Genomic DNA, 21940 nt, shown 5'->3' on the forward strand with positions numbered 1-21940 from the left:
GGATTTGAACCCTGACGCTCTGGAAATTAGCAAATTGTGGCAAGCATCTTCGTGCACTCAGCTACAGCCAGACATGTAAATGTGCACTCAAATGTTCAGTTTGATTCAACACCACGTGTGCGTGGTATGAAAGTATTGTTTTTAAGTACGAACATTTCAAAACGATAATCAAATAAAACATATTCATGTTTACTATGCGTTATTTCCCCCAGTAAATTCATAAAATTGTTCTTAATATTACAACGCGTTTTTTCTCTCAGTGTAGTAATTTTTATGCAAAATTTGTGCAATCAAATCGAAAACCGGGACACTTTAATGGAACCCGGGACATTTTAAGGTTGGACCGGGACACCGGGACAAATAGTCTAAAACCGGGACATGTCCGGGAAAACCGGGACGTCTGGCAGCCCTACACACAAAGCGCATACTTTCATGCGATTTTCTTTATGATCGCATTTGTGTTCTGGATGTACAATAGTCATTATTTCCTGACAGAAGAGTACATAAATACCAAAATAAATCTCATACAAGCTTTGAATTTATTTACTTATTATGCGGAGTACCGTTGGCCTAAGTTAGAGCATTTTTATTTCTTGCACAAGCGCAGTGCGACTTGCCTGCGCTACTTGCTTATAGCAACAAACCTTTAATAAAAAATTACTACCGTATTATATAGCATACAATATTGTATACATACATACATATATTGCGATATTGAAAGTGTTTGTAATGAGAAAGTTCACGCTACAGAAAAAGGTAATTGTGGTGTTTTATCTAAGTTGTATACCGGTAGCGCCCAATAAATCTCGATCAATTATTCTTTCGGTAGGAAAAAATGAAAATGTTTCACATTGATTTGATCCGTTTTAGTGAGTTAAAAAAGGGGAACAGATTTGTATGAGATTTCTTTTCGTATAAATATGCTCTAATTATCGAGAAGTACGCCTTCCTCTTTTGCAAATACATCCTATCAGAAGTATGTGTAATGTGGATATCTTTAAAACAGGAGCAGCTAGGATTTCAATTTAAGCGGATTCTTAACCTTAAGATATCAACAAATACAACCCTGCTTTCAGATTTTGTCGACATTTTTATGCAACCTATCTTCGCTTCCTGCCCACCGTGTATTGTAAGCTAGATCTCTAGCGGTACATCGGTGAAAACTTCATTCAATTCCATGCTTTCGAGTGATGCGCGTACAAATATACCGACAGAGAGCAAAAATTCTAAAAAAATTTTATTTGGCTTCTGTAGCTCTAAAAAGAACCCATCATAATTAGGTACAGACATCGGCCTGTTACAATTTTATTATAGGTATTGATATAGATTTAATTTATTTTATCAATTTAATACAATAAAATTTTTTCAAACAGGTGGCAGCCCTCCCTAAAAATATTTTCGACAGTAAAATTTCCTAAACCTCTTCAGTTTGATACCCATATTGCAATATTTAATTTTTGTTATCAATTTACTTAAACTGCAATTTTGAAACCGGTGCCAAATCTGTAATTTTTTCTTTCTATATTTTAAGTTAGACTTCTGGCAATACATCAGTGAAAACAGCATTCAAATCCATGCATTCGTTTTCGAGCGATGCGCTTGCAAACATACAGACAGACAGACAGACAAAAATTCTAAAAATGATTGATTCGGCTTCTCGTGCTCTAATAAAGACCCCCCACATTAATTTTTTTTCAATATCTATAATGTACAGACATCGACCTGTTACAATTTTATTATGTATATAGATATATAATAAGTTCACAAAAATTTTAGACACGTGGCAATCCTATTTAGAAGTTAGTATGGTAGAGCGATGAAGCTGTCCTTCCAAATGGTGCTTCACTTATTAAATTTGATGGAATATTGTGGAAGATGTGGAGCTTTATTGACTGGATACAGTGCTTTCAGCTCTTTAAACCCCTTTTTTTAACAAATTACTAAATTTCAACAACGCGACTATTTTTCTCCCCTTCAAAATGATATATAATTCACTAAATTTGATGAAATATTAAATATTTATTAAATCGTTTGGCATCAGAAAAGTACCTTTTAGAAATAAGTACATAGATAGGTACTGATTTCTCCAAGTTTTCGTGTTTTTGTAAATTACTGTTATATGGTAGGTGGGCGTGGTCATTGCCCAATCTCAAAGATTTTCAGCAGATTTCTTAGCTAGACCCTAGGCAAGACTCGTACCGAGTTTGGCAAGGATTGGTGAAGCGGCTACTGAGATACAGCATTTCATCATAAGTGGGAGGGATCACGCCCATTTTTCAAAAAAATCTAAATAATATAAATTTTTACCAAAATTCTACTTCACATATTAATTTTCAACAGTTTGCATCCAATATTTACTGAAATATCGTAGTCCTTGCATTTTTCGATAAGGGGAAGTGGGCGTGGTTACAGTCCGATTTCGCCCATTTTCAATACCAACCTGCCTTGGATAAAGGGAAACCTATATACTAAATTTCCTTGGGATATCTCAATTTTTGATCGAGTTATTGTTTACATGGACGACATGACTTAATCGACTTCTCTATATATGGTTCAATGGAATTGAATTCAGTGCTAAATATTTGAATAAATCATTCAGATTTAGATAGCGTTTTAAGAAATTTATCTGGGAAAAATAAAACATTTAGGGTGGGATTCACAGTGCTTAGTTAAACGATTGTTAACTTAACGACCAACAAGAGTTTAACTTTGAATTTATATTCAAAGTCACATAGTTAACAATGGAAATTCATATCGCCTGAAAATATACAAACTCTAAAAATCATTACTTTTCTTTCAAATTTGAAATTCGTTCCACAGAAAAAATTTAATTTCACAAGAGTTTAACTGCTGGTTTAAACTTTTGTTAACTGAGCGATGTGAATATTAAAATTAATGGTTAAAACTTTTGTCAGTGGTTAACTATGCACTGCGAATTTAGCCCTTACACCATTACATTCATAAAAAAATACAGGGCATTTAAAAAATGCGTATAATTTTCGTCATAAATTGATATAATAAATTTTTTTGCTTCTAGTTCAGCTTTCGTCAATCGAAATATTTACCTCAAAGAGGTCAAAGGTTCAAGGACGATTTCTAGGCCCTACTGTAGCATGCTAGGAAATATGCACCTGCCACCGGTGACTTGAGTGGTTTAAAGGCGTTCACCGCCCACCTGGGTTGTGTGCTCAGGGGATATATTTTCTTAGCCACTATCCAGTTTCCTCTGTTGATTTTTCATTTTCTTCGGTCCGATTTGTCTCGGAATATGAGATAGATCCTGTAAAGTGAGTAGCTAGGAGAAGTGTGATCTTCTCTTCCCCACTGCCAGTAAAGCTCCTATCGCTCTTTAGTAGATTTGCAGATGAAATAGTTTGTTTTTTCTGTTAACTTATAGCCATCTAGCCTCCATTGTATTTGCTTCAGATGAGCTCCTAAGCTTATACTCCCTTATCTCTTTGTTATAGAGACAAGATGTACATGATTTCCGACGCGTCGGCTTCCCGGGTTGTTTTGCGCAGTTGAACACTCCGAGGGTGTTTGTGACTCCCCAGCCAATATTAGTTGGGAATGGAAGGATATCAAGATGGAAGAAGATTAAGGAGATTGATACAGCGGCATCGAGTCACTATGCAAGCATCCCTCTTAGTTCGTGGTGATTTGTCAGACACTGAAGGAGGTGCCATAGCTCCACTTAAGCCCCACTTAAAGTCGACTCTAAAGTTAGTTGAACCTTTTTTTGACAGATACCCCATTTAAAATTATGCCAAAATTCTGCTATTAAATGTACAGCCGATTTCACCAGCAATTTAAATGGAAACTGATTTCTGATTTTCTGTCAAATTCCATATAAAATTCATAATATTAAAATTATTTTTCACTTAAATTTCTTTGGTGAAATTGGCTGTTAGAGTAACTTTGTTTTGACTGTAACTGCGGGCCTAAAAATGTAAATTTGGGATTATAACCTAGATTGTAAGATGCACGATTCGTAAGATTCAAGAGAAACACGAATATAATTTTAACGGTACTTCTGTTCATTTTAATACGTATTTCGGAAAAACTTCAAATTCATTTTATGAAATTCTTTGTATGAGTTAAACAATAAATTAAATTAATTAATAAATTCACATTTTACATACATTCAAACATGTATGATTGTATCATTTACGCGCAGTTACATATTTACTTTTTATCCTCTGACTTTCCCACATCACGTGTCATTTGCACGTATTCTTGTATTTGCCGCAGTTGTGTCCAGTATATTTCCATCCATAGAGCATGTGCCGCTTCATACTCACTACCATAAAAATTATACTGAGACCATTGGGTGTCATTTTGAGTTTCTTTAGCTTTTTCTGAAGAATTCTTTCCCCCTTGTGTTTTAGAATGTTTTGTCTTGTTAGTTCCTTCCGCGCTATCTTTTCCTTTTGAAACGCTATCTTCTGTTCTTTTCTTGGTCGATGTTGCGACTTCAGAATCAATTTCTGCCGTCTTGCTATTACTTTCGCGGTCATTTTCTTCTTCATAATTTTCTTCAACTTCATCTTGATCATACTCTTCATCTTCCACTTCTTCATCATTTCCCATTTCATCTTCCTCTTCAATTTCATCGTCGTTTTCCTCATCCTTATACTCGTCTTCAATGTCGTCGTCGTTTTCTTCATATTCATCTTCCCCTTCAATTTCGACGTCGTTTTCTTCATCTTCATCGTCCCCTCCAGATTCCTTACTTGAATCTGGATAGGGAAATAATAATTCCGGATCGACTTCATAGCTGGACCCGGTTCCAGTTTCTGAGGACGAATAATATCCATTTTGAACGTAACGTTCAGGCTCGGTATCAGATGTTACAATGCCAGAAGAAGCGCTAGTGGTATTGCGTTCATTGAAGCCACTGCTTCCTCCACGCTCCGAATTCGATCGAGAATTCAAGGAATTACTGGCACTAATCGTAGGGGACGGATCTTCCTCACGGGAACGTAAAACGGAATCGTTTAGAGCAGGTGAGTCAGAATGCGATTGTTGATGTGGCGGAATTTCAATCTGAAAAATATATAAGACAACATCTGTTTTACATTATTTCCAAGAACTTACCTGGGCACCTACATTTACTGTTAAATTATGAATGTGTTTAAGATTATACGACATACGTTGACAAGGGGGAACAACATCAGGTATTGTATTGTTTGGTTGATTATGAGCTGGTGAAGTAAAGTGCTTTACTTCAGAAACTTCTAAACTCTCTGATATAGATTGTGAATTTTTCAAGTCACTAGCTGTTTCCGTAGTATTGACGAACTCTTCAATAGAATCCTGCATTCTTGAAGGCGTTGCAACCGAAAGAATAAAAGTTCCTTTATCAATCTCGTTGGAACCAGTTTCTTGGCTCAGGCTGCTGGAATATTCCTCAGCATTGAAATTGGCATAGTCAGAATATATATCATGTTTATTCTCTGCTAAGTTATTTTGGACTGGCTGGTCGATAAGCATAGACTTATAAGCAGTTATCTTGTTAGATATGTGTGATTCTAATCCAGTTTCTTCAGTCTGTTGAAAGTAATTGGATTAATATTTTTGAGCTGAAATAAATCAGGTTTGCTTAAACTTACCTCTTTCAATGAATTATCAGAATTCGTAAGAACTGCTTTTTTATAGTCATCAAACAAATCTATTGGCGGTTTCTTTTTAGCTTCGCCTTCTTTAGCATCCATTTGACTTTCACAGCTATTAGGATCGACTAGGAATTCGAATAGTGTAGGAATAGCCGCTTTTTGCATTAGCACAGATTGGTATCGAGAAATATCTTGTTGGCTACTACGAAGACTGTCTGCGGCAATGCTACTAGCATCATCAATGGTATTCGAAGAAGGGAGTTGCTGTGAAGAACCCTGGCGTGAGTCTATGGTAAGCTTATGTGAAGGGGAGAGTATTAGATGGTTACATTCAGGTCGTTCTAAAAGATTTTCCTGTATATTTAGTGCACTATCTTTGGAGTCTACGCGAAAAGTATTTGTATCAATTGATGAACTTGTGTTAATAAAATTATCAGTTTGATTCTCTTTATTCTCTTGTGTATCTGAAAAGGAACTGTGGTCCTGAGATGCTAAAGGTGCTAAAGGCTCACATCCAAATTGGCCAAAGTAGTTTTGATCTTTTTCCAAATTTGAAAAATCCCAAATGTCATACTCCTGCTCAGTTTGAGCAATTTGTCTTTGTGGAAATTTTAGAACATTCATACCATTACCAATACGCGATATAAGACGTGTTAATGTGCAACGGTCTTTCTCAGAAGCAACGAAATTAATAGCAATGCCATGCGAACCAAAACGTCCTGCCCGTCCAATACGATGCAAATAAGTTACCATGTCATTCGGTAGTTCCAAATTGATAACCAGGTTAACATGCTCGGAATCAACCCCCCGGGACATAAGATCGGTTGTTATAATAATTCTCGATTTGAATTCTCGAAATTTATGAAACATTGCGAGTCGAGTTTTCTGATCCTGAGCGCCAGAAATAAGTTCGCAAGGCCAACCTTCTTTTTCCAAATAGTTGCAGTAGGAGTTGGCGCGCGATTGGGAGCCAGCAAATATCAAACACTGCTTAAATGCTACACGTCCAAAAATAACCCGAAGGCCTTCTAGTTTTGACTGCATTTCTAATATACTCGTTTTTTGTTCCGGGATTTCATAGGCGAATTGTTTAATTCCAACTAATAGCGTAGCTCTTTCCTCAGTTGAAATTAGTAGAGGATTACGCATTATCTTCGCCAACTCTTTATCTAAGCCGTCACAAAATGTTGCACTACATGCAATAGTTTGCTTTTTTGCCGGCAAAGCATTTTGTATACGACGCAGATCTTGTCGAAAAGATTGGGTGTACATTTTATCTGCCTCATCCAGCACTAACAATCGCATCTTTGAGGTATTAAGCACGTTGTTTTGGATTAAATGAAGTAATCGTCCTGGAGTGCCCACAACAGCTTTGGCACTTTGTAAACGCTTTCTATCCTCAGCGACATCTAGACCTCCAATTACACTCACAGCACGGAAATTGCTGCAGCAACTCCCAATTTGATTTAGCACCATTTCGATTTGTATGGCGATCTCCCTCGTAGGTACTACAATCAATGATTGGGGCTCTAGCAAATCCATTCGGTAAGCTTCTAGAATTATCGTGCAAAATATTAAAGTTTTTCCGGTTCCTGATTTCGATTGTACAAGTAGATCTAAATAAATAAAAAATAAAAAATTTTGCTATTACATTTTAGCGGAACTCTCCAACATATGTCAAACATCCATTTTGGGTACTGTTTAGTTATTTGTACAAAGATGTTGGGTTGCTGTGCCCAAACGCTTGACACGAATCAAAACATTTTTGCACACGCTTGTAGACAAAAGTATACGCTTGAAAAAAATAGTATACCTGTGCAGTATTTTATTAATAATTTCGGTTAGAAATATGGTATTTTTTTGCAAATTTTCCGTGCTGAGCTGTCAAACACGAAAAATATCCACGAAATATGTCTGCAATACGTGTTTAGCACCTCTTCTTCGCCAACACAGAAAGGAGAATTCTACTTAGTGAGAGTTATAATCCCTAAGTGCGGCCGAAGACCGCCTACGCAGAAAGATGAGCTCTGCAAAAGGTGTTCAGACCCTCTTCTTCGGCAACACAGAAAAGAGAATTCTATTTAGTTAGGGTTATAATCCCCAAGGGCGGCCGAAGGCCGCGTACGCAGAAAGGTGTTCTCTGCAAAATGTGTTCAGCCACCCTTCTTCGGCAACACAGAAAGCAGAATTCTTCTTATAACGGAGAATTATTTTCCTTTTGCAAAAAATACCAATTTCCACTATTTTTAAAACAGCTACCCAGGGCCCTGTGGTGTGGTGAGGGAGGGAGGGGTGGCTCTTCATAAAGCGCGGTCCATCCTCTTTCGTTTAGGAATGGTTGGGGCCACTCCCTCTTCGCCACCCACCACCACAAAATCGTTGTACAATTAACTAAACATTGCCCTGCATATTTTGCGTGACATTAGTTTTCAGCACTTTTTAATTACCTAGTCCCGACTTTCCCATTGGAATCGACATGGCCTGAATAGCTGTAGGGTATACAAATCCTGTTTTCTGCAACCCTTTGCGTACTGATTCTGACAGCAACATTTTGCTAAACGGGGCCAGTTCCTTAAGTTTTATGTCCTCTGTTCGGACTTTACCTTCCAGGCTATGCGCAACATTTCCTGCTTCCATTTTTGTGCCTCGCACAATTTTTCAGTTTAATTAAGGAAACCGGTAAAATAATTTTGCATACTTGCAAAACTTCACATTTAAATCAGCTGATTGTCTACTAGAGTAGTGATGTGCTGAATCAATACCCAATACTCAGTACCCAATACCTGAAGAAAATTAATTTCGGTACCTAATACTTTCTTTTCGGTACCTAATACTTTCTTTTCGGTACCCAATACTTTCTCTTCGGTACCCGACACCGATTCGATACATTAAACCCTCCTCATTACATATAAACTTCTTGTCAGCAGATTAAGTTTAGTCACATTTTTTATAAAAGTCTAGCACATTACATAACCAGCACCACATTAATCCACATTTCAAACTTTTTACAAAAATTAAAAAAATTCAACAAACTTTAACAATTACGCATAAAAATGTTAAACTACAGTAGTAGATTAAACTGCAATATATTTTTTTTGCTGACGGTCCTAGGCATTTACCTCCATATAAATGTAATTAGCGATCACACTTTTATGGGAGAAAACCATCAGCCAAAAAAATTATTAAAAATCAACGCAATTTTCTACCTTCATGAAATTTCCACTTTAACCAACTAAAATTGATCGGGCTATAAAACTGCATAAAAAGTTTAAATTTTGTAGGTGTAATTGTTAAAGCTCCTCACATGGTATAACTCCGCCCAAGGCGAATTTATACAAGTTGGTGTTACCGCGGAAACACAATGGCGGCGAACGGCGAACTCACCACAGCGAAATTACCGCTGTCAAAATTAGAATACCCATCGGCATATGAAATTGAACACAGCAAAAGCGAAATGCGAAGTTCGCACGGCGGCGTTTCGTGGCGATAGATTTATTTCTATCGCTCTGCCGGGCGATGGCGGCAGTACATGCCAAAGGTGGCCGTATGTTTTTTTACTTTCAAAGATTTAGAAGAAAACAGCTTGTAACCCGAATTATTTTTGATGGCATGAAAAATACAGAGATCGATTCGTTAAATCTGGCTAAAAATAAAATAATTTAAGGGGGAATCCCTTGCTTTATATTTATGTTTGTTATCATTTCATCATTTCTAAATATAGTTTCGTTTTTCAAAATATGGTCACCTAACTTATAAGTACGACGAAGTGGTATCAGTTGTTTTCGCTACCGCTCTAATTCTGTTAAAGTAGGCGAAATAGCAGGGCGAACGGTGAACGACGGCATCGCCCAGTTCTGCGAACTTCGCCGTTCGCCGGATATTGTGTTTCAAGCATCACTGGCGAATTTTCATTTTCGCCGCGGTACCAACGCGAATTCATATTACAACAAACACAACATTTTGACATTAAGGGCCGGTTACTGAGGGCCGGTTGTTCAATGTCTGGTTATCACTACTTGCCGATTAAACATCATTATCGACGATTTCGACAGCATGCATATAACATGTGATCGATAAAGCAGTCGTTGTATCTAACCGGAGCTTCTACCTCCGATTTGTGCTAATCGGACATTGAACAACCGGCCCTCAATGTCTGGTTAACACTAATCACCGTTTAAACATCATTAACGACGTGTTCGGCTCCATGCATTTAACATGGAGTCGGTAACGTCGATAACGATGTTTTACCGGAGATTAGTGTTAACCAGACATTGAGTAACCGGCCCTAAGAATTACCGCGGCCAAAATCTAAATTCGCCACCTTGTATAAATTCGCCTTGATTCCGCCATGGGTTACTCAAAAGTACAGTATATACCTTTTCGCAGTTTTTCACTAATTGATCACAAAGGGCCTGTGCCAAATGATAGAAAAGAGAAAATTTTGACGGATCAAAGTAAATATCTGACATTTCTCGTGGTGAATAAGAACGTCAGAATTTTACCTAGCTCATGGGGCTACACATAATATTGCTTGGCGGTAATAAGGAGCGAACATGAAAATGAAAGCTGAAACAGCATAAAAAAGCGTACGTTACTTGCAAATTATAAAATAATTATAAATTTTAAGAATTTCAGCAACACACAAAAATAAAGCTTTCGCACGAGCGTTTGTTTAGTTTTTCATTTGTCAAAATTTTACCTTGCATTTGGCACAGCAAAATTCAATTTATTTGTACACCATAGCAAATTTTTCCACCCCGTCTCACCACGGGGAAAAAAGTTACCGATTGGCACAGGCCCAAAGAGTACCTACTTTTGGGTGTGTGCAGCGTTTTCGTTTTGCGTGCACGGTAGTGATGGGCGAAATAGCGATTTTTCAGTATCAGTGGAAATAATGATTGCGATTTTTAAATCACAGTGATTTTTATGGCTATTAAGCGAAGCGCACATTAGCGCGATTCCATCGTTGCGAATACGTTGCGAATTCGGCTGTTAACTTCGAATCCGCAAACGTGCGCACACTTGAGCGATTTTTTCGCGTCGATTTCCGATGTACAATTCACTCAATTTTCCCTTTATTTCGTGTATTTTCGCACTCGGCGTGCCCAAATCGTACAAAATACTATTATTACGAACGTTTTTATTAGTTTTTGTACATTACACGTTTTTTTTTCTTTGCCTTTATTGCTGTGACATCTTTCTTCTTCTGCTTTGACGCCTTCAAAACGCTGCAAGCCGCGTTTCGAACGCGTCAATAGAGAGGAACATTGAATGTTCGAAAAATTCGCAGCGACGGTTCCTTGCAAGTGTGCGCTAGCGCATTAAAATGTATGGGTAGCATTGTTGTAATTTTTGGGCTTGCGGATTCGCAACGACAGAATTGCGCCAATGTGCGCTTCGCTTTATGATTGCTAGTTCTTTTAGACATATAGATGTGTATTAGGTCTAATTAATGATGACAAGTCAGTGTTGGTACATGTAGGGATAATTCCCTACCCTTAGCAATTTTAGTCGAAAAATGAGTGTAAGGAAAAAAGATTAATTTATTCGTTAAAAAATTTTGAAATAAAAAACTGAAACGCAAATAACGCTACCAAGAAAATTAAACTGCGTACTTGAAAATATCCAATTAAAACAACCATGGAACCATGTAAAATTACCATTTCTACCAAGATAGAGAAAAATCGCCATTCGCAACGTCTGTTGAGTAGCTATTGCCAGATGTGATTTTCATTCACAGCGAAATATCATGCGAGGAGGAAAATCACCACTCACTGATGTTGTGGCGTAGCAGTAGTCTGGTCAGAGAACATTTATAATGTTCGCTGGTCGTAGAGTGTATTGCAAGCTATCGGTGACTGCCATAAGATGTCGCAAATTGAAATCCAACTTCAAAGCCCAGATAAAGGCCGCAAGATGTCGCTGATGCCAAATCTGAGTCAAGGACGGGAACCAATCACAGGATGTGCCGCTGATGGGAATCCGAGAAATCCGCTACAAGGTGGTTTATATGTCGGAATCTCGTAAAGTGTGTTGGTATTAGGGATGTGGCGAATGTGGAATTTTAGACATCCGCGGATGCGGATGCGAATGCGAATGTCAAGTATTTTTAAGAAATAATAAAATTAAGTAAGTAAATTAAGTTATTTAGGTAAATAAAAAACGTAATATTTAATGTATATTTTATTTAATAATTGAATTTCAAAATCGGAACCTTATATTTAATAACATGTAAGAAAGTCTAAGTTCGGGCGGAGCCGAACATTAAATACCCGGCGCCAGTATTAAATATATGTTTTTCACCTTTCCGAAAGCTAGCACTACATGGTATGGCCGGGGTGTATCAATTTTGATTAAATTAGCGTCCTAAAATTTCAAAATATTGAAGCTTTAACCGTTTCTGAAATTTACTGTTATATGAAAAGCGGCTTCAATTTTAGTTGCTTTTATGTGGCAAGCACAATAACCATACCGAGTTTGGTACAAATTGGTAGAACGGTTACCGAGATACATATATATGATCGATATCGGGCGGTGCCACGCCCATTTTCCAAAATTTTATTATAAACGTACTTCTTGGTAAAGAATTGTTGCAAGCGTCAATTTTGAATAAATTAGCTTTACTATTTACTGATTTACCAAGGATTTCGCATTTATCTAAATTACCGTTATATGGGAGGTGGGCGTGGTTAGTGTCCGATTTGGTCCGTTTTCAATACCATCCGTCCTACAGCTTAGTATCCAGCTCTTAAGAAAAGCAAAAACTCCATATAAAATGACGTACAAGAAATGGCTAAGAAATTTTCTTGAGTCAAATTTCCTTAAGGCAGTACGCAGTTCTTCAGAAATTTAGTACGCTTTCTACTTTCTTTTTTGTGAAAAAAGAGCACAAGGCAACCCAGGTTTGCAACAGAAATATATGCCCGTTCCATTATTTCTTGAGGAAAGAGTGAGGCAACAGGCTGTGAGGTATAAAAAATGTCAAAATTCCTTGGACACACGCGAAATAATGGCAATTTTTTCTTGACCGTTTTCTTAAGAGCTGGATACTAAGCTTACGGCCGAAAGAAGTGCACGTACCAAGTTTCGTTAAGATATCTCAATTTTTACTCGAGTTATCGTGTGCACAGACGGACGGACGGACAGACAGTCACCGCTTAATCGATTTCTCTTTTTATTCTGATGTATGTATTAATTTGTCTATATCTGGCTGACTTCCAAAACGTCAATTGCTTTGCATACGTACAATGCATAAAGCGAAGCGCACATTGGCGCGATTCTGTCGTTGCGAATCCGCAAGCCCAAAAATTACAACAATGCTACCCATACATTTTAATGCGCTAGCGCACACTTGCACGATTCCGTCGCTGCGAATTTTTCGAACATTCAATGTTCTCTATTGACGCGTTCGAAACGCGGCTTGCAGCGTTTTGAAGGCGTCAAAGAAGAAGAAGAAAGGTGTCACAGCAATAAAGGCAAAGAAAAAAAAACGTGTAATATACAACAACTAATAAAAACGTTCGTAATAATAGTATTTTGTACGATTTGGGCACGCCGAGTGCGAAAATACACGAAATAAAGGGAAAATTTAGTGAATTGTACATCGGAAATCGACGCGAAAAAATCGCTCAAGTGTGCGCACGTTTGCGGATTCGAAGTTAACAGCCGAATTCGCAACGTATTCGCAACGACAGAATCGCGCCAATGTGCGCTTCGCTTAATACTCCATAACGCCGAACTACAAAATGTTGACGATGTATACTTTTCTAAAACGCATCCGAAAATTTATTGAAACGCATCGCTAGCGCAATCAGCGCATCAGAAACAAAGTTGATGCTTCGTTTGTTATTGGTTACCATTGGTGTTTTAAAAGTGGAAATATCAAATATGAAAAATGGAATTATCAAATATGAAAGGGCGCCAACACATGATTCACCCGGGGCGCCTAATTGGTTAAGGCCGCCTATATGCATATACTTATATAAATACGTATGTATCTATGCACGAAAACTGAAGAATTTCCTGCAAATCTCTGCACATACATACATACATAAACATATGTACACATGGACACATGCATACATACATATATGTCCATTATATCAGGTGCAATGCCCACAATTGGATACATAATTTAAATTTGCGACGAAAAGGAAAAAGTAGATAAGTCGACTTAAGAGTACTTATGGAACGCAATTATAATTTTCGTAACCAAAATTAAGAAAATCATCATAAATACATGTACATATTTGGAAATGGAAACAATTTTTGTAAGATTTCGTTAGATTCAAAAGCCAGCTGTAAAATTAATAGATTTCAAATAGATTTACGCAATTCTTGAGTTTAAAATTTCATTTTCATTTTTATATTTTTTTATTAAGTTTTCCCCGAAATTAAAATTGTACGTTACCAGTGCATTTTTCAGACTTATAACTTTAAGACCAATTAAGTTGTTAAAGAAATTTTCAGGGACCGAAAATAACTGTTAGATATCCAGATTTTTATTTTACGATTATTGCCAAATCGTTGTTTTTTGATTTTTATTTCTTCGAAGAAGAATAATCGTTAAATTTTGATTTTTATTTTTTCAGTCAAAATGTATCATTATTTTGGGATTTTATTTTTTATCGTTTTTAGCCGCTTTAAGGCAAACTGCTTTTTTATAACCGATTTAAATCTTTTATGATCTTAAAGATTAATGTTTAAAGAAACGGTTATAATACAGCCAACAAAATAAAAATAAAAAATTGGTCGAAAAAATAAAAATTCATAAATAACTATTATTCTTGATCGAAAACACAAAAATCGCAAAATGTTTACATTTTTAAAGTAATAGTTATTTTTAGATCGTTGCTAGCCATAAGTTGAATGAAAAATAAAAATACATATAAAAGCGTAATGGGGTAGCAAATATTAAAATTTTTAAAATCGTAATAAATTTACTACGATCGTACATTGTCTCAAAGTGACGACGTAGTTTGCGTTCGATAAAATTATATTGCTGTATGCAACATTTTGGTCGTGCATTTGCCAAGCTATTGTTTTCAAGCAAATAAAAAAATAAGTCTATGTTGTCGTTTGTTCTCTTTAGCGTCCTGCAAGGTAAGAACTGTCATTTGATTTTGAATTTTAAATGGTGTTTCTAATGTTAGTAACTGTTGAACGTATATCTCCTTAAAATATAGACTTAAAATTATCGATGACAACGCAACCTCAGTTGGACATGTACCTCACATACACTTTTTTGGTTGCTATTAAGATGACACGGTGGCGTATGAGCAACAGCAGCTGTATCAAATCTTAAAACAGAGTTATGCAGCGTTTTTGCTGCATTTAAAATGCAACATTTAGCACTTTCGAACATATGTTTTCGAAGAGCGTTCATGCTATCGCATTTAGCAAATGTACATTTACGCGAGTTCGAAATCGTATGCTTTTGACAAACAGCCGTGTTCCAGTCGCTTATTCAGATCCGTATCTATTACGATCAATTCTCACGCAGAAGATAATGTGCAAAAACCCTACTGAAAAGGAAAAAATAAATTTTAAACCAAAACTTCAATACAAAAATTTGAATTGTTTTAACCATGACCGACCATTCGTGTATGTATATATTCATTTGTCGGTGCTGTCAATTAAAATTTCCTCACTTAATTAGGAAACAAAACAAACAGAATTGATCACAAATTGATCCAGATTTCTATCAGCATCACATCGATATTGAATTTTCTTAACTTTCCTTTATCCAAATAATGTAAAATAATAAATGAAATCCCGATCGGCGATCACTGAAACGCATCTAGCCACTGTATACTCGAAAATGCAATGTTGCCACTTTTTCTCATTAAACCATGTTCGAATCGTGGAAATTTTGGAAGATCACAGGGTTGCATTTAGCATTTAGATTCTTAATGCAAAAATGGAGTTGCATTCAGTTGCATTTAGGTGACGAATTTTGTATGGATAAATGTACATTTAGAGTAGCATTTAGAGCTAAATGCGCTAAATGTGCTTTTACGCGTAAGCAAAAACAGCCCATAAGTTAAAAGCATTGTAATTGCATCATCCGCGTCTTTGCTATCACGACATAATCACATAACAGCCGCTCACCGCAATGTTATGCAGCGTTTTGCTGCATTTAAAATGCAACATTTAGCACTTTCGAACATATGTTTTCGAAGAGCGTTCATGCTATCGCATTTAGCAAATGTACATTTACGCGAGTTCGAAATCGTATGCTTTTGACAAACAGCCGTGTTCCAGTCGCTTATTCAGATCCGTATCTATTACGATAAATTCTCACGGAAAAGATAATGTCCAAAAATCACTACTGAAAAGGAAAAAATAAATTCTAAACCGAAAATTCAATACAAAAACTTGAATTGTTTTAACCATAACCAAACATTTGTTTGTGTATATATTCATTTGTCGGTGCTGTCAATTATAATTTCCACACTTAATTAGGAAACAAAACAAACAGAGTTGATCACAAATTAATCCAGATTTCTATCAGCATCATATCGATGTTTAATTTGCGTAACTTTTCTTTATCCAAGTAATGTAAAATAATAAATAAAATCTCGATCGGCGATCACTGAAACGCAGCTAGCGGCTGTATACTCGAAAAAGCAATGTTGCCACTTCTTTTCATTAAACCATGTTCGAATCGTGGAAATTTTGGAAGATCACAGGGTTGCTTTTAGCATTTAGATTCTAAATGCAAAAATGGAGTTGCATTTAGTTGCATTTAGGTGACGAATTTTGTATGGATAAATGTACATTTAGAGTAGCATTTAGAGCTAAATGCGCTAAATGTGCTTTTACGCGTAAGCAAAAACAGCCCATTAAGCGACGTGAAAATTTCAGTTTTTTTGGGAGGTGTCACGCCACTTTTTCAATACCTGACACTTTTTGGTAAAAGTACGCTATTGATAATACATATGTATGCACTAGGGATGTTAATTTTTTCGCTTTTTACGATCCCGGGAATTTCGAGATGTCATTATCACAATTTCGGGTTCCCGGGGATTTAGACATTCATTACGTTTCAACGACTCAAATCGAAAAAATAGCATCTATCTCTCCTACCATAAAATAAATAATAAATATTTAAAGTGGCGTTTTTATTTTTTCTCTCTGACGTCAGGATTTATTTGAGAGAACTTTGCTATTTCAAAGATATGATTATTTCCAAAAATTATTAGAAAAAAATTAATACAATTTAGAATAAAAAGATGGGTACCAAATGAAAGAGGAAATTTCTTTAGAATTTAAACAAAATTTAAATTTTTTGGATCCACAAGGACGAATAGGTAATTTTTGAAGCTGATAGTTAGAAGGACGAAATTTGAGGATGTTATCGAGTTTGTATAAGTCCTCAAATCTCCCAGGCGCCCTGAGCGCTGCAAAACAAGCTACTTTTCGACTAGCTGGAAAGCAGACAGAAAATGGGATAAGCAATTCGAAAACTATGATTTTAAAGATTGTACGGGCTATCCGACGGCGGTATTCGATTTCCAAAACCTTCCCATTTTCATGATGAAATTTCAAACGAAAATTTATTTGTAACTTTTCTCAATGATGGTCATTTCTAATCTTTTTAATTATCTCAATCGAAAGATCAGGTCTTTTTACATAGAACTCATTAATAAAAATTGGCTTTTTTCCGGGTTACAAAGCGTTTTAGAACGGACCATAATCACGCCATCCCATCCCATATAACGGTAATTTAGAGATATACGAGATCTCCGATAAATCAGCAACTACACGAGCGAATGTGTTCAAAATTGATGTCTGGAATAACTCTCTAGCAAAGAATACGTTTATAACAAATTTTTGGAAAATGGGCGTGACACCGCCCTTCAATTTGTACCAAACTCGGTACAATTATCGTACTTGCCACATAAAAGCTTGCGATTTACTGCTTTGTAGGAAATATTTTTTTTACAAATATGCCAGGCGCAATATAAAGCCAAATTTTAAGTTTAAAAGACTATCGCAAACTATTGATAGTTATGGATGGTTTCAAAAAAAACTATCGCATACTATCGATAGTGTCGACTATCGATAGTTTCAGACCACTCAGACCACCAGTGCTTCGGGTAGCATTTATGTTGAAAATAGAAATAGATTTTTGCCCAATAATTCTGAAATGCTTATTTTTATAATGAATTTTAAAGTTGTTAACTTTAATTACTAGCGGTATCTAACATTAAATTGGATTATAAAAATACATTTCTGAACTAGACTTTTAAATTGAATGTTCTATAATCGAAATCCGCTAACCTATAACGTAACCTAACGTATAACAGTAAAACGGCCAGATAAGCCAGATTCCGAGTATCTACCGGATACCCGGCGCATCCCTAATCACGATACTCGTATGGAAAAGTAGCTTATGTAGGCTGGCTTTACTATAATGCGGCACTCCCTTTATTCTTTAAACGACAAAGAATTTTTTGATGACACTTAATAAGAATATTGACTTGCTAGTATAAGAACTATTTTTTGCACGTTTATTTGTCAAAAGTTGTTCAACGGCTCAGCGCCAATAAGTCATTCGCAATCGTATGCTGCGAATGCCGATTTATACTAAAGCCAGCCAGTAGCCGACATGAGCTACTTTTTCATACGAACACAGATTTATTACTAGAGAGCTGGAAACCAAGGTTTAATTAGAGCTGATTTTACCATCCCCTTACACACTATTAGTCTGTTCCAATAGCAGTCCGGTTTACAGGATTTAGTCAGAACTTACAGGAAGTCGTTCCTATTGACATAAAACCTGTAAGTGGGAACACATTTGAGAGAGTAACTGAGCAACTGTTCCTAGTCAGAAGTTACAGGATTTAGTCCGGAGATTTTTTTCCTGTAAGTTCATGAAAAGTGTCAAACGATCAGCTGATTTACATGTGCAAACAAAAACAGAAAGCGGTGAAAGCAAAGAACCTTATATTTGTTAAAAAATGGAAGTAAACAACGAAATATTTGAATATGTATAGATTTTAATAATTATTTAGTGATATTTCAGCCAAATCAGTGTAGTACCAATGACATGTAAACAAACCGTCTGACGTTTTTACAGGAAATAGTGCTTTTTGCGTTCCTATGCTTTTCTGCATCTGTTCTCCTTTTACTCTCATTTGAGAGCGTAAAATTGTAGTTTGACAGTTCCACAGGTTTTAGTCCGAAGTTCAAAGGAACAGACTATATAAAAAGTATGTGTTTTATAAACGAAACAGCTGCTGACATTGTTAACAAATAAAAAAATAAAAAAATAATGCAAAAAACCGTTGTAGTAAATTTTTTTATCAAATAGCAAATCCGATGACAAAATCAAGAAACCCTCCCGGCCCCTATGATCGATAGTGACTATTTACCCTCTCTTATTCCTCTCTCTCTCTCGACTACCAAAATCGTATTATCCGAGGATTCTTGAAATCGTTGCTAACTGCAAGGCATAACAAGGTAGAAGTGATTTCGACATTTCTCTCTTTTGAACTGCGACTAAAATGTCAACTCTTAACCCTATACTATTCAAAATTTTAATTTTTTTAATACAAATTTTCAATTGTGAGCTGTGCGACTGATTTTAAATACATGATAAAATGAAAAGGACTTACGTTCGGTATGTTGTGGACAACAAACGTGTGCGTTATTTTAAAACTTCGAAGTATCAATGGTTCATTAGGAGACTCTTCACGTGTGCGCGAAGACCATTTTCGTGCCAGTGACTTTATTTGTTGCCCATCGCAGCCGGATATTTCTAAGCGGACGCTTTTGTTCCCAGGTGCAGGAGTTATTATACCGAATATGAAGAGAAAATCTTCCACTCATATATATGGATAGACCAAATTTCAAATGGTGGTCTAATAAAACCTAAACCGGAATTCCTTGTTGACAAAAAAGAAACTGAAATTAACTTTTAATAAATTTAATGGAAAGGAAATTTCGAATTGCAAAAATTTAATAGCTGAATTATTAAAGTTAAGTTCTGATGTAAATTTAGAATAATCAAACCTTTTTTTAAATGTCTAATATACTTTAAAATTAAGTATTTGAATAAAGAAAAATACAATTTATTTCCTTCGTAATGCCCAGTGTAGCAAATGAAGAGCCAGTTTTCAGTTAACATCTTAAAATTATCCGCAATCGTCCCATAAACCAAATTTGTTATCGGTAATTAATTCACCAAATAATATGACTTTCTAAAAAATGAATACCTCCAATAGTTCGGTTATTTACTTTTAATAAGTTCCAAGTTTTATTTATTTTTTTCTTCACTTCATTATTATTATTAAAATAATAATATTATCAATTCATTTGTTTAGCCTAATATCTGCACTATACTAAGTTTATATAATATATAGTTTTGTGTATATAATTATGTTTTACTGATGCTGAGGTTTTTAATTGTTGTTTATTTGTTGGTTGTATTGATGCTTTGTTGTGTTTCTTTTTGTTTTATTTTTTGTTTTATTTCAAATTTTGCAGCTTTCTTTGCTGCGAGTGTAGTTCAAAGAATTGTTATGGCTTTCAAAGCTTTGAATTCTTATTTTTTAAACAATTTACATTGGCTTGCAATTGCTTAAATATTGCGCAGACTGCTTAAAAGTTTATTAGTATACTTTCGGCGTCTTTATGTTAAGAAAGCGAGCGAACGATTGGCTGATAAGTTCTGCTTCTTCAATTTCATTCGTAAGCATTCGAATGTTTTCTCATATATGCATAATTGAGTGAAAAAATAAATTTGTATTCGAATAATTATTGCAATAAAAAAAGGTTGTGATGAAAAAATTAGTTCTTACGAATATCTCACATGTGCCTGCCACAAAGTTTTTTATAACTTACAACCCAGTCTATAAAAATTAGAATATATATTTTTAACAAACACTCGCTTTCAAACATGTTTTGCGATGTATTTACTTATAGTTTCAGCCTCAGTGCGTAAGACGTAAATTAGGCTAAATTGTACAACTCGCCAACATTGGCATTGTCTACTGTCATGCTGAAAAATATAAACGACAAAAATCGTCGAAAACTATGCAGTGCTGCCAAGTTTTTCCGCTTTAATACACTAGTCGAGTCGAAATTTTAGGCAATGCCACGAAATTTTCTTTACGATTCGACTCTCGACCAACGACTTGCCTTCGATACGACTCTCGCAATGAGGCTCTTTGTTTTCTATCTATAGTAATATTTTTAGCAGAATCGCCTTAACGGAAAGGTATTTCAAGACGATGACTTAATTGAATGCAAAAACTTAAATACGCCAGCTAATTTTATGAGTCAATCCATTTCATTTTATATTTCGGGCGTTTTTCATAATTTAAACGAATATTTCAATGCTTTCGCTTCAGTTCTCTTCTTCAAATTGTCAATAGTTAGGATGGGCGTTCCATTCCATTGTAGTTTTCAAGAAAAAAAAATGCGCATATACATACAGTACTTATGTATATTTGCGATGAAATCTTAGCGACTAGTAATAAAGTACGCCTGAGGTCCGATTATGAAAGATCTGAAAAAGGCAATAAAAGATAGAATTATATAACTAACTGTATTAATACATAGCTAATCATTTATAAACTTATTATTATTAGTTTGGTAGTCTAATAATTATGAAATGTGATGTTTATTTTGGAGAGGTTGGTTGATGTAATAATTATAATCTAATGGTCACTAGACTGGATTGTTTTAAGGATGTTAAATGATTTATTTCAATTATATGTAGTTTTAATGATAAGTATTCGATTTATATCAATAATTTGTCAAAAATCATTTAAAACGGATGTACATAATTAAAGATGCCAAGGTGACCTACAATACCTAATGCCTAAAGGTATGCTGCAGCCTCAATGAACTAGTATCAAACCGGATATGAAAAACATAAATATACACATACCAGTGCTAAAAAGCTGTATATGAACAGAAAACATGAGCATGCAGTTAAAATGCAAAAGTTCGCCATAAACAACTGAAGAAATTAATTAAAAAATAAATTTTCTTCTTATACACATTTTAAGGCATTTTCCAGATGCAAGTTATTATATTATTGTATTTAAACGTGACGCTAAAACACTGGCTGTCTTCTTAAACGCATAAATGCAAAGCATCAGTCTCATTTATTTCCAAATCATGACTTATATCAATGTCCAATATGTGCAACCATAAACCAATGCCAATCTATACATATAATAAAATTGTAACAGGTCGATGTCTGTACATTATAGATATTAAAGAAAAATTAATGTGGAGGGTCTTTTTTAGAGCACCAGAACCCAAATCAACCATTTTTAGAATTTTTGTCTGTCTGTCTGTCTGTCTGT

The 21940-nt window shown here is 35.5% G+C and overlaps 2 protein-coding genes across 2 annotated transcripts in view; both read right to left on the reverse strand.

Moving 5' to 3' along the window:
- Positions 1-3992: 3992 nt before the first annotated feature.
- Positions 3993-8358, reverse strand: Gem3 (Gemin 3). The gene is made up of 4 exons (XM_017617519.1): positions 8063-8358; positions 5613-7231; positions 5098-5550; positions 3993-5046 (listed from the first exon to the last, which is right to left on the reverse strand). The coding sequence occupies exons 1-4, from the start codon at positions 8250-8252 to the stop codon at positions 4186-4188; spliced, it is 3123 nt and encodes a 1040-aa protein (XP_017473008.1). The 5' UTR covers positions 8253-8358; the 3' UTR covers positions 3993-4185.
- An 11493-nt stretch (positions 8359-19851) lies between these two features.
- akirin overlaps positions 19852-21940 on the reverse strand; it is a 16868-nt gene continuing 14779 nt past the window's right edge. Inside the window, exon 4 of the mRNA XM_017617520.1 lies at positions 19852-21132. Within this exon, the coding sequence (XP_017473009.1) occupies positions 21122-21132 (11 nt within the window). The 3' untranslated portion in view covers positions 19852-21121. The remainder of the gene's footprint in view (positions 21133-21940) is intronic.

The sequence above is a fragment of the Rhagoletis zephyria genome, unplaced genomic scaffold (assembly GCF_001687245.7).
Source record: "Rhagoletis zephyria isolate East Lansing unplaced genomic scaffold, Rhagoletis_zephyria_1.1 Rzeph_scaffold_01429, whole genome shotgun sequence".
Lineage (NCBI taxonomy): Eukaryota > Metazoa > Arthropoda > Insecta > Diptera > Tephritidae > Rhagoletis > Rhagoletis zephyria.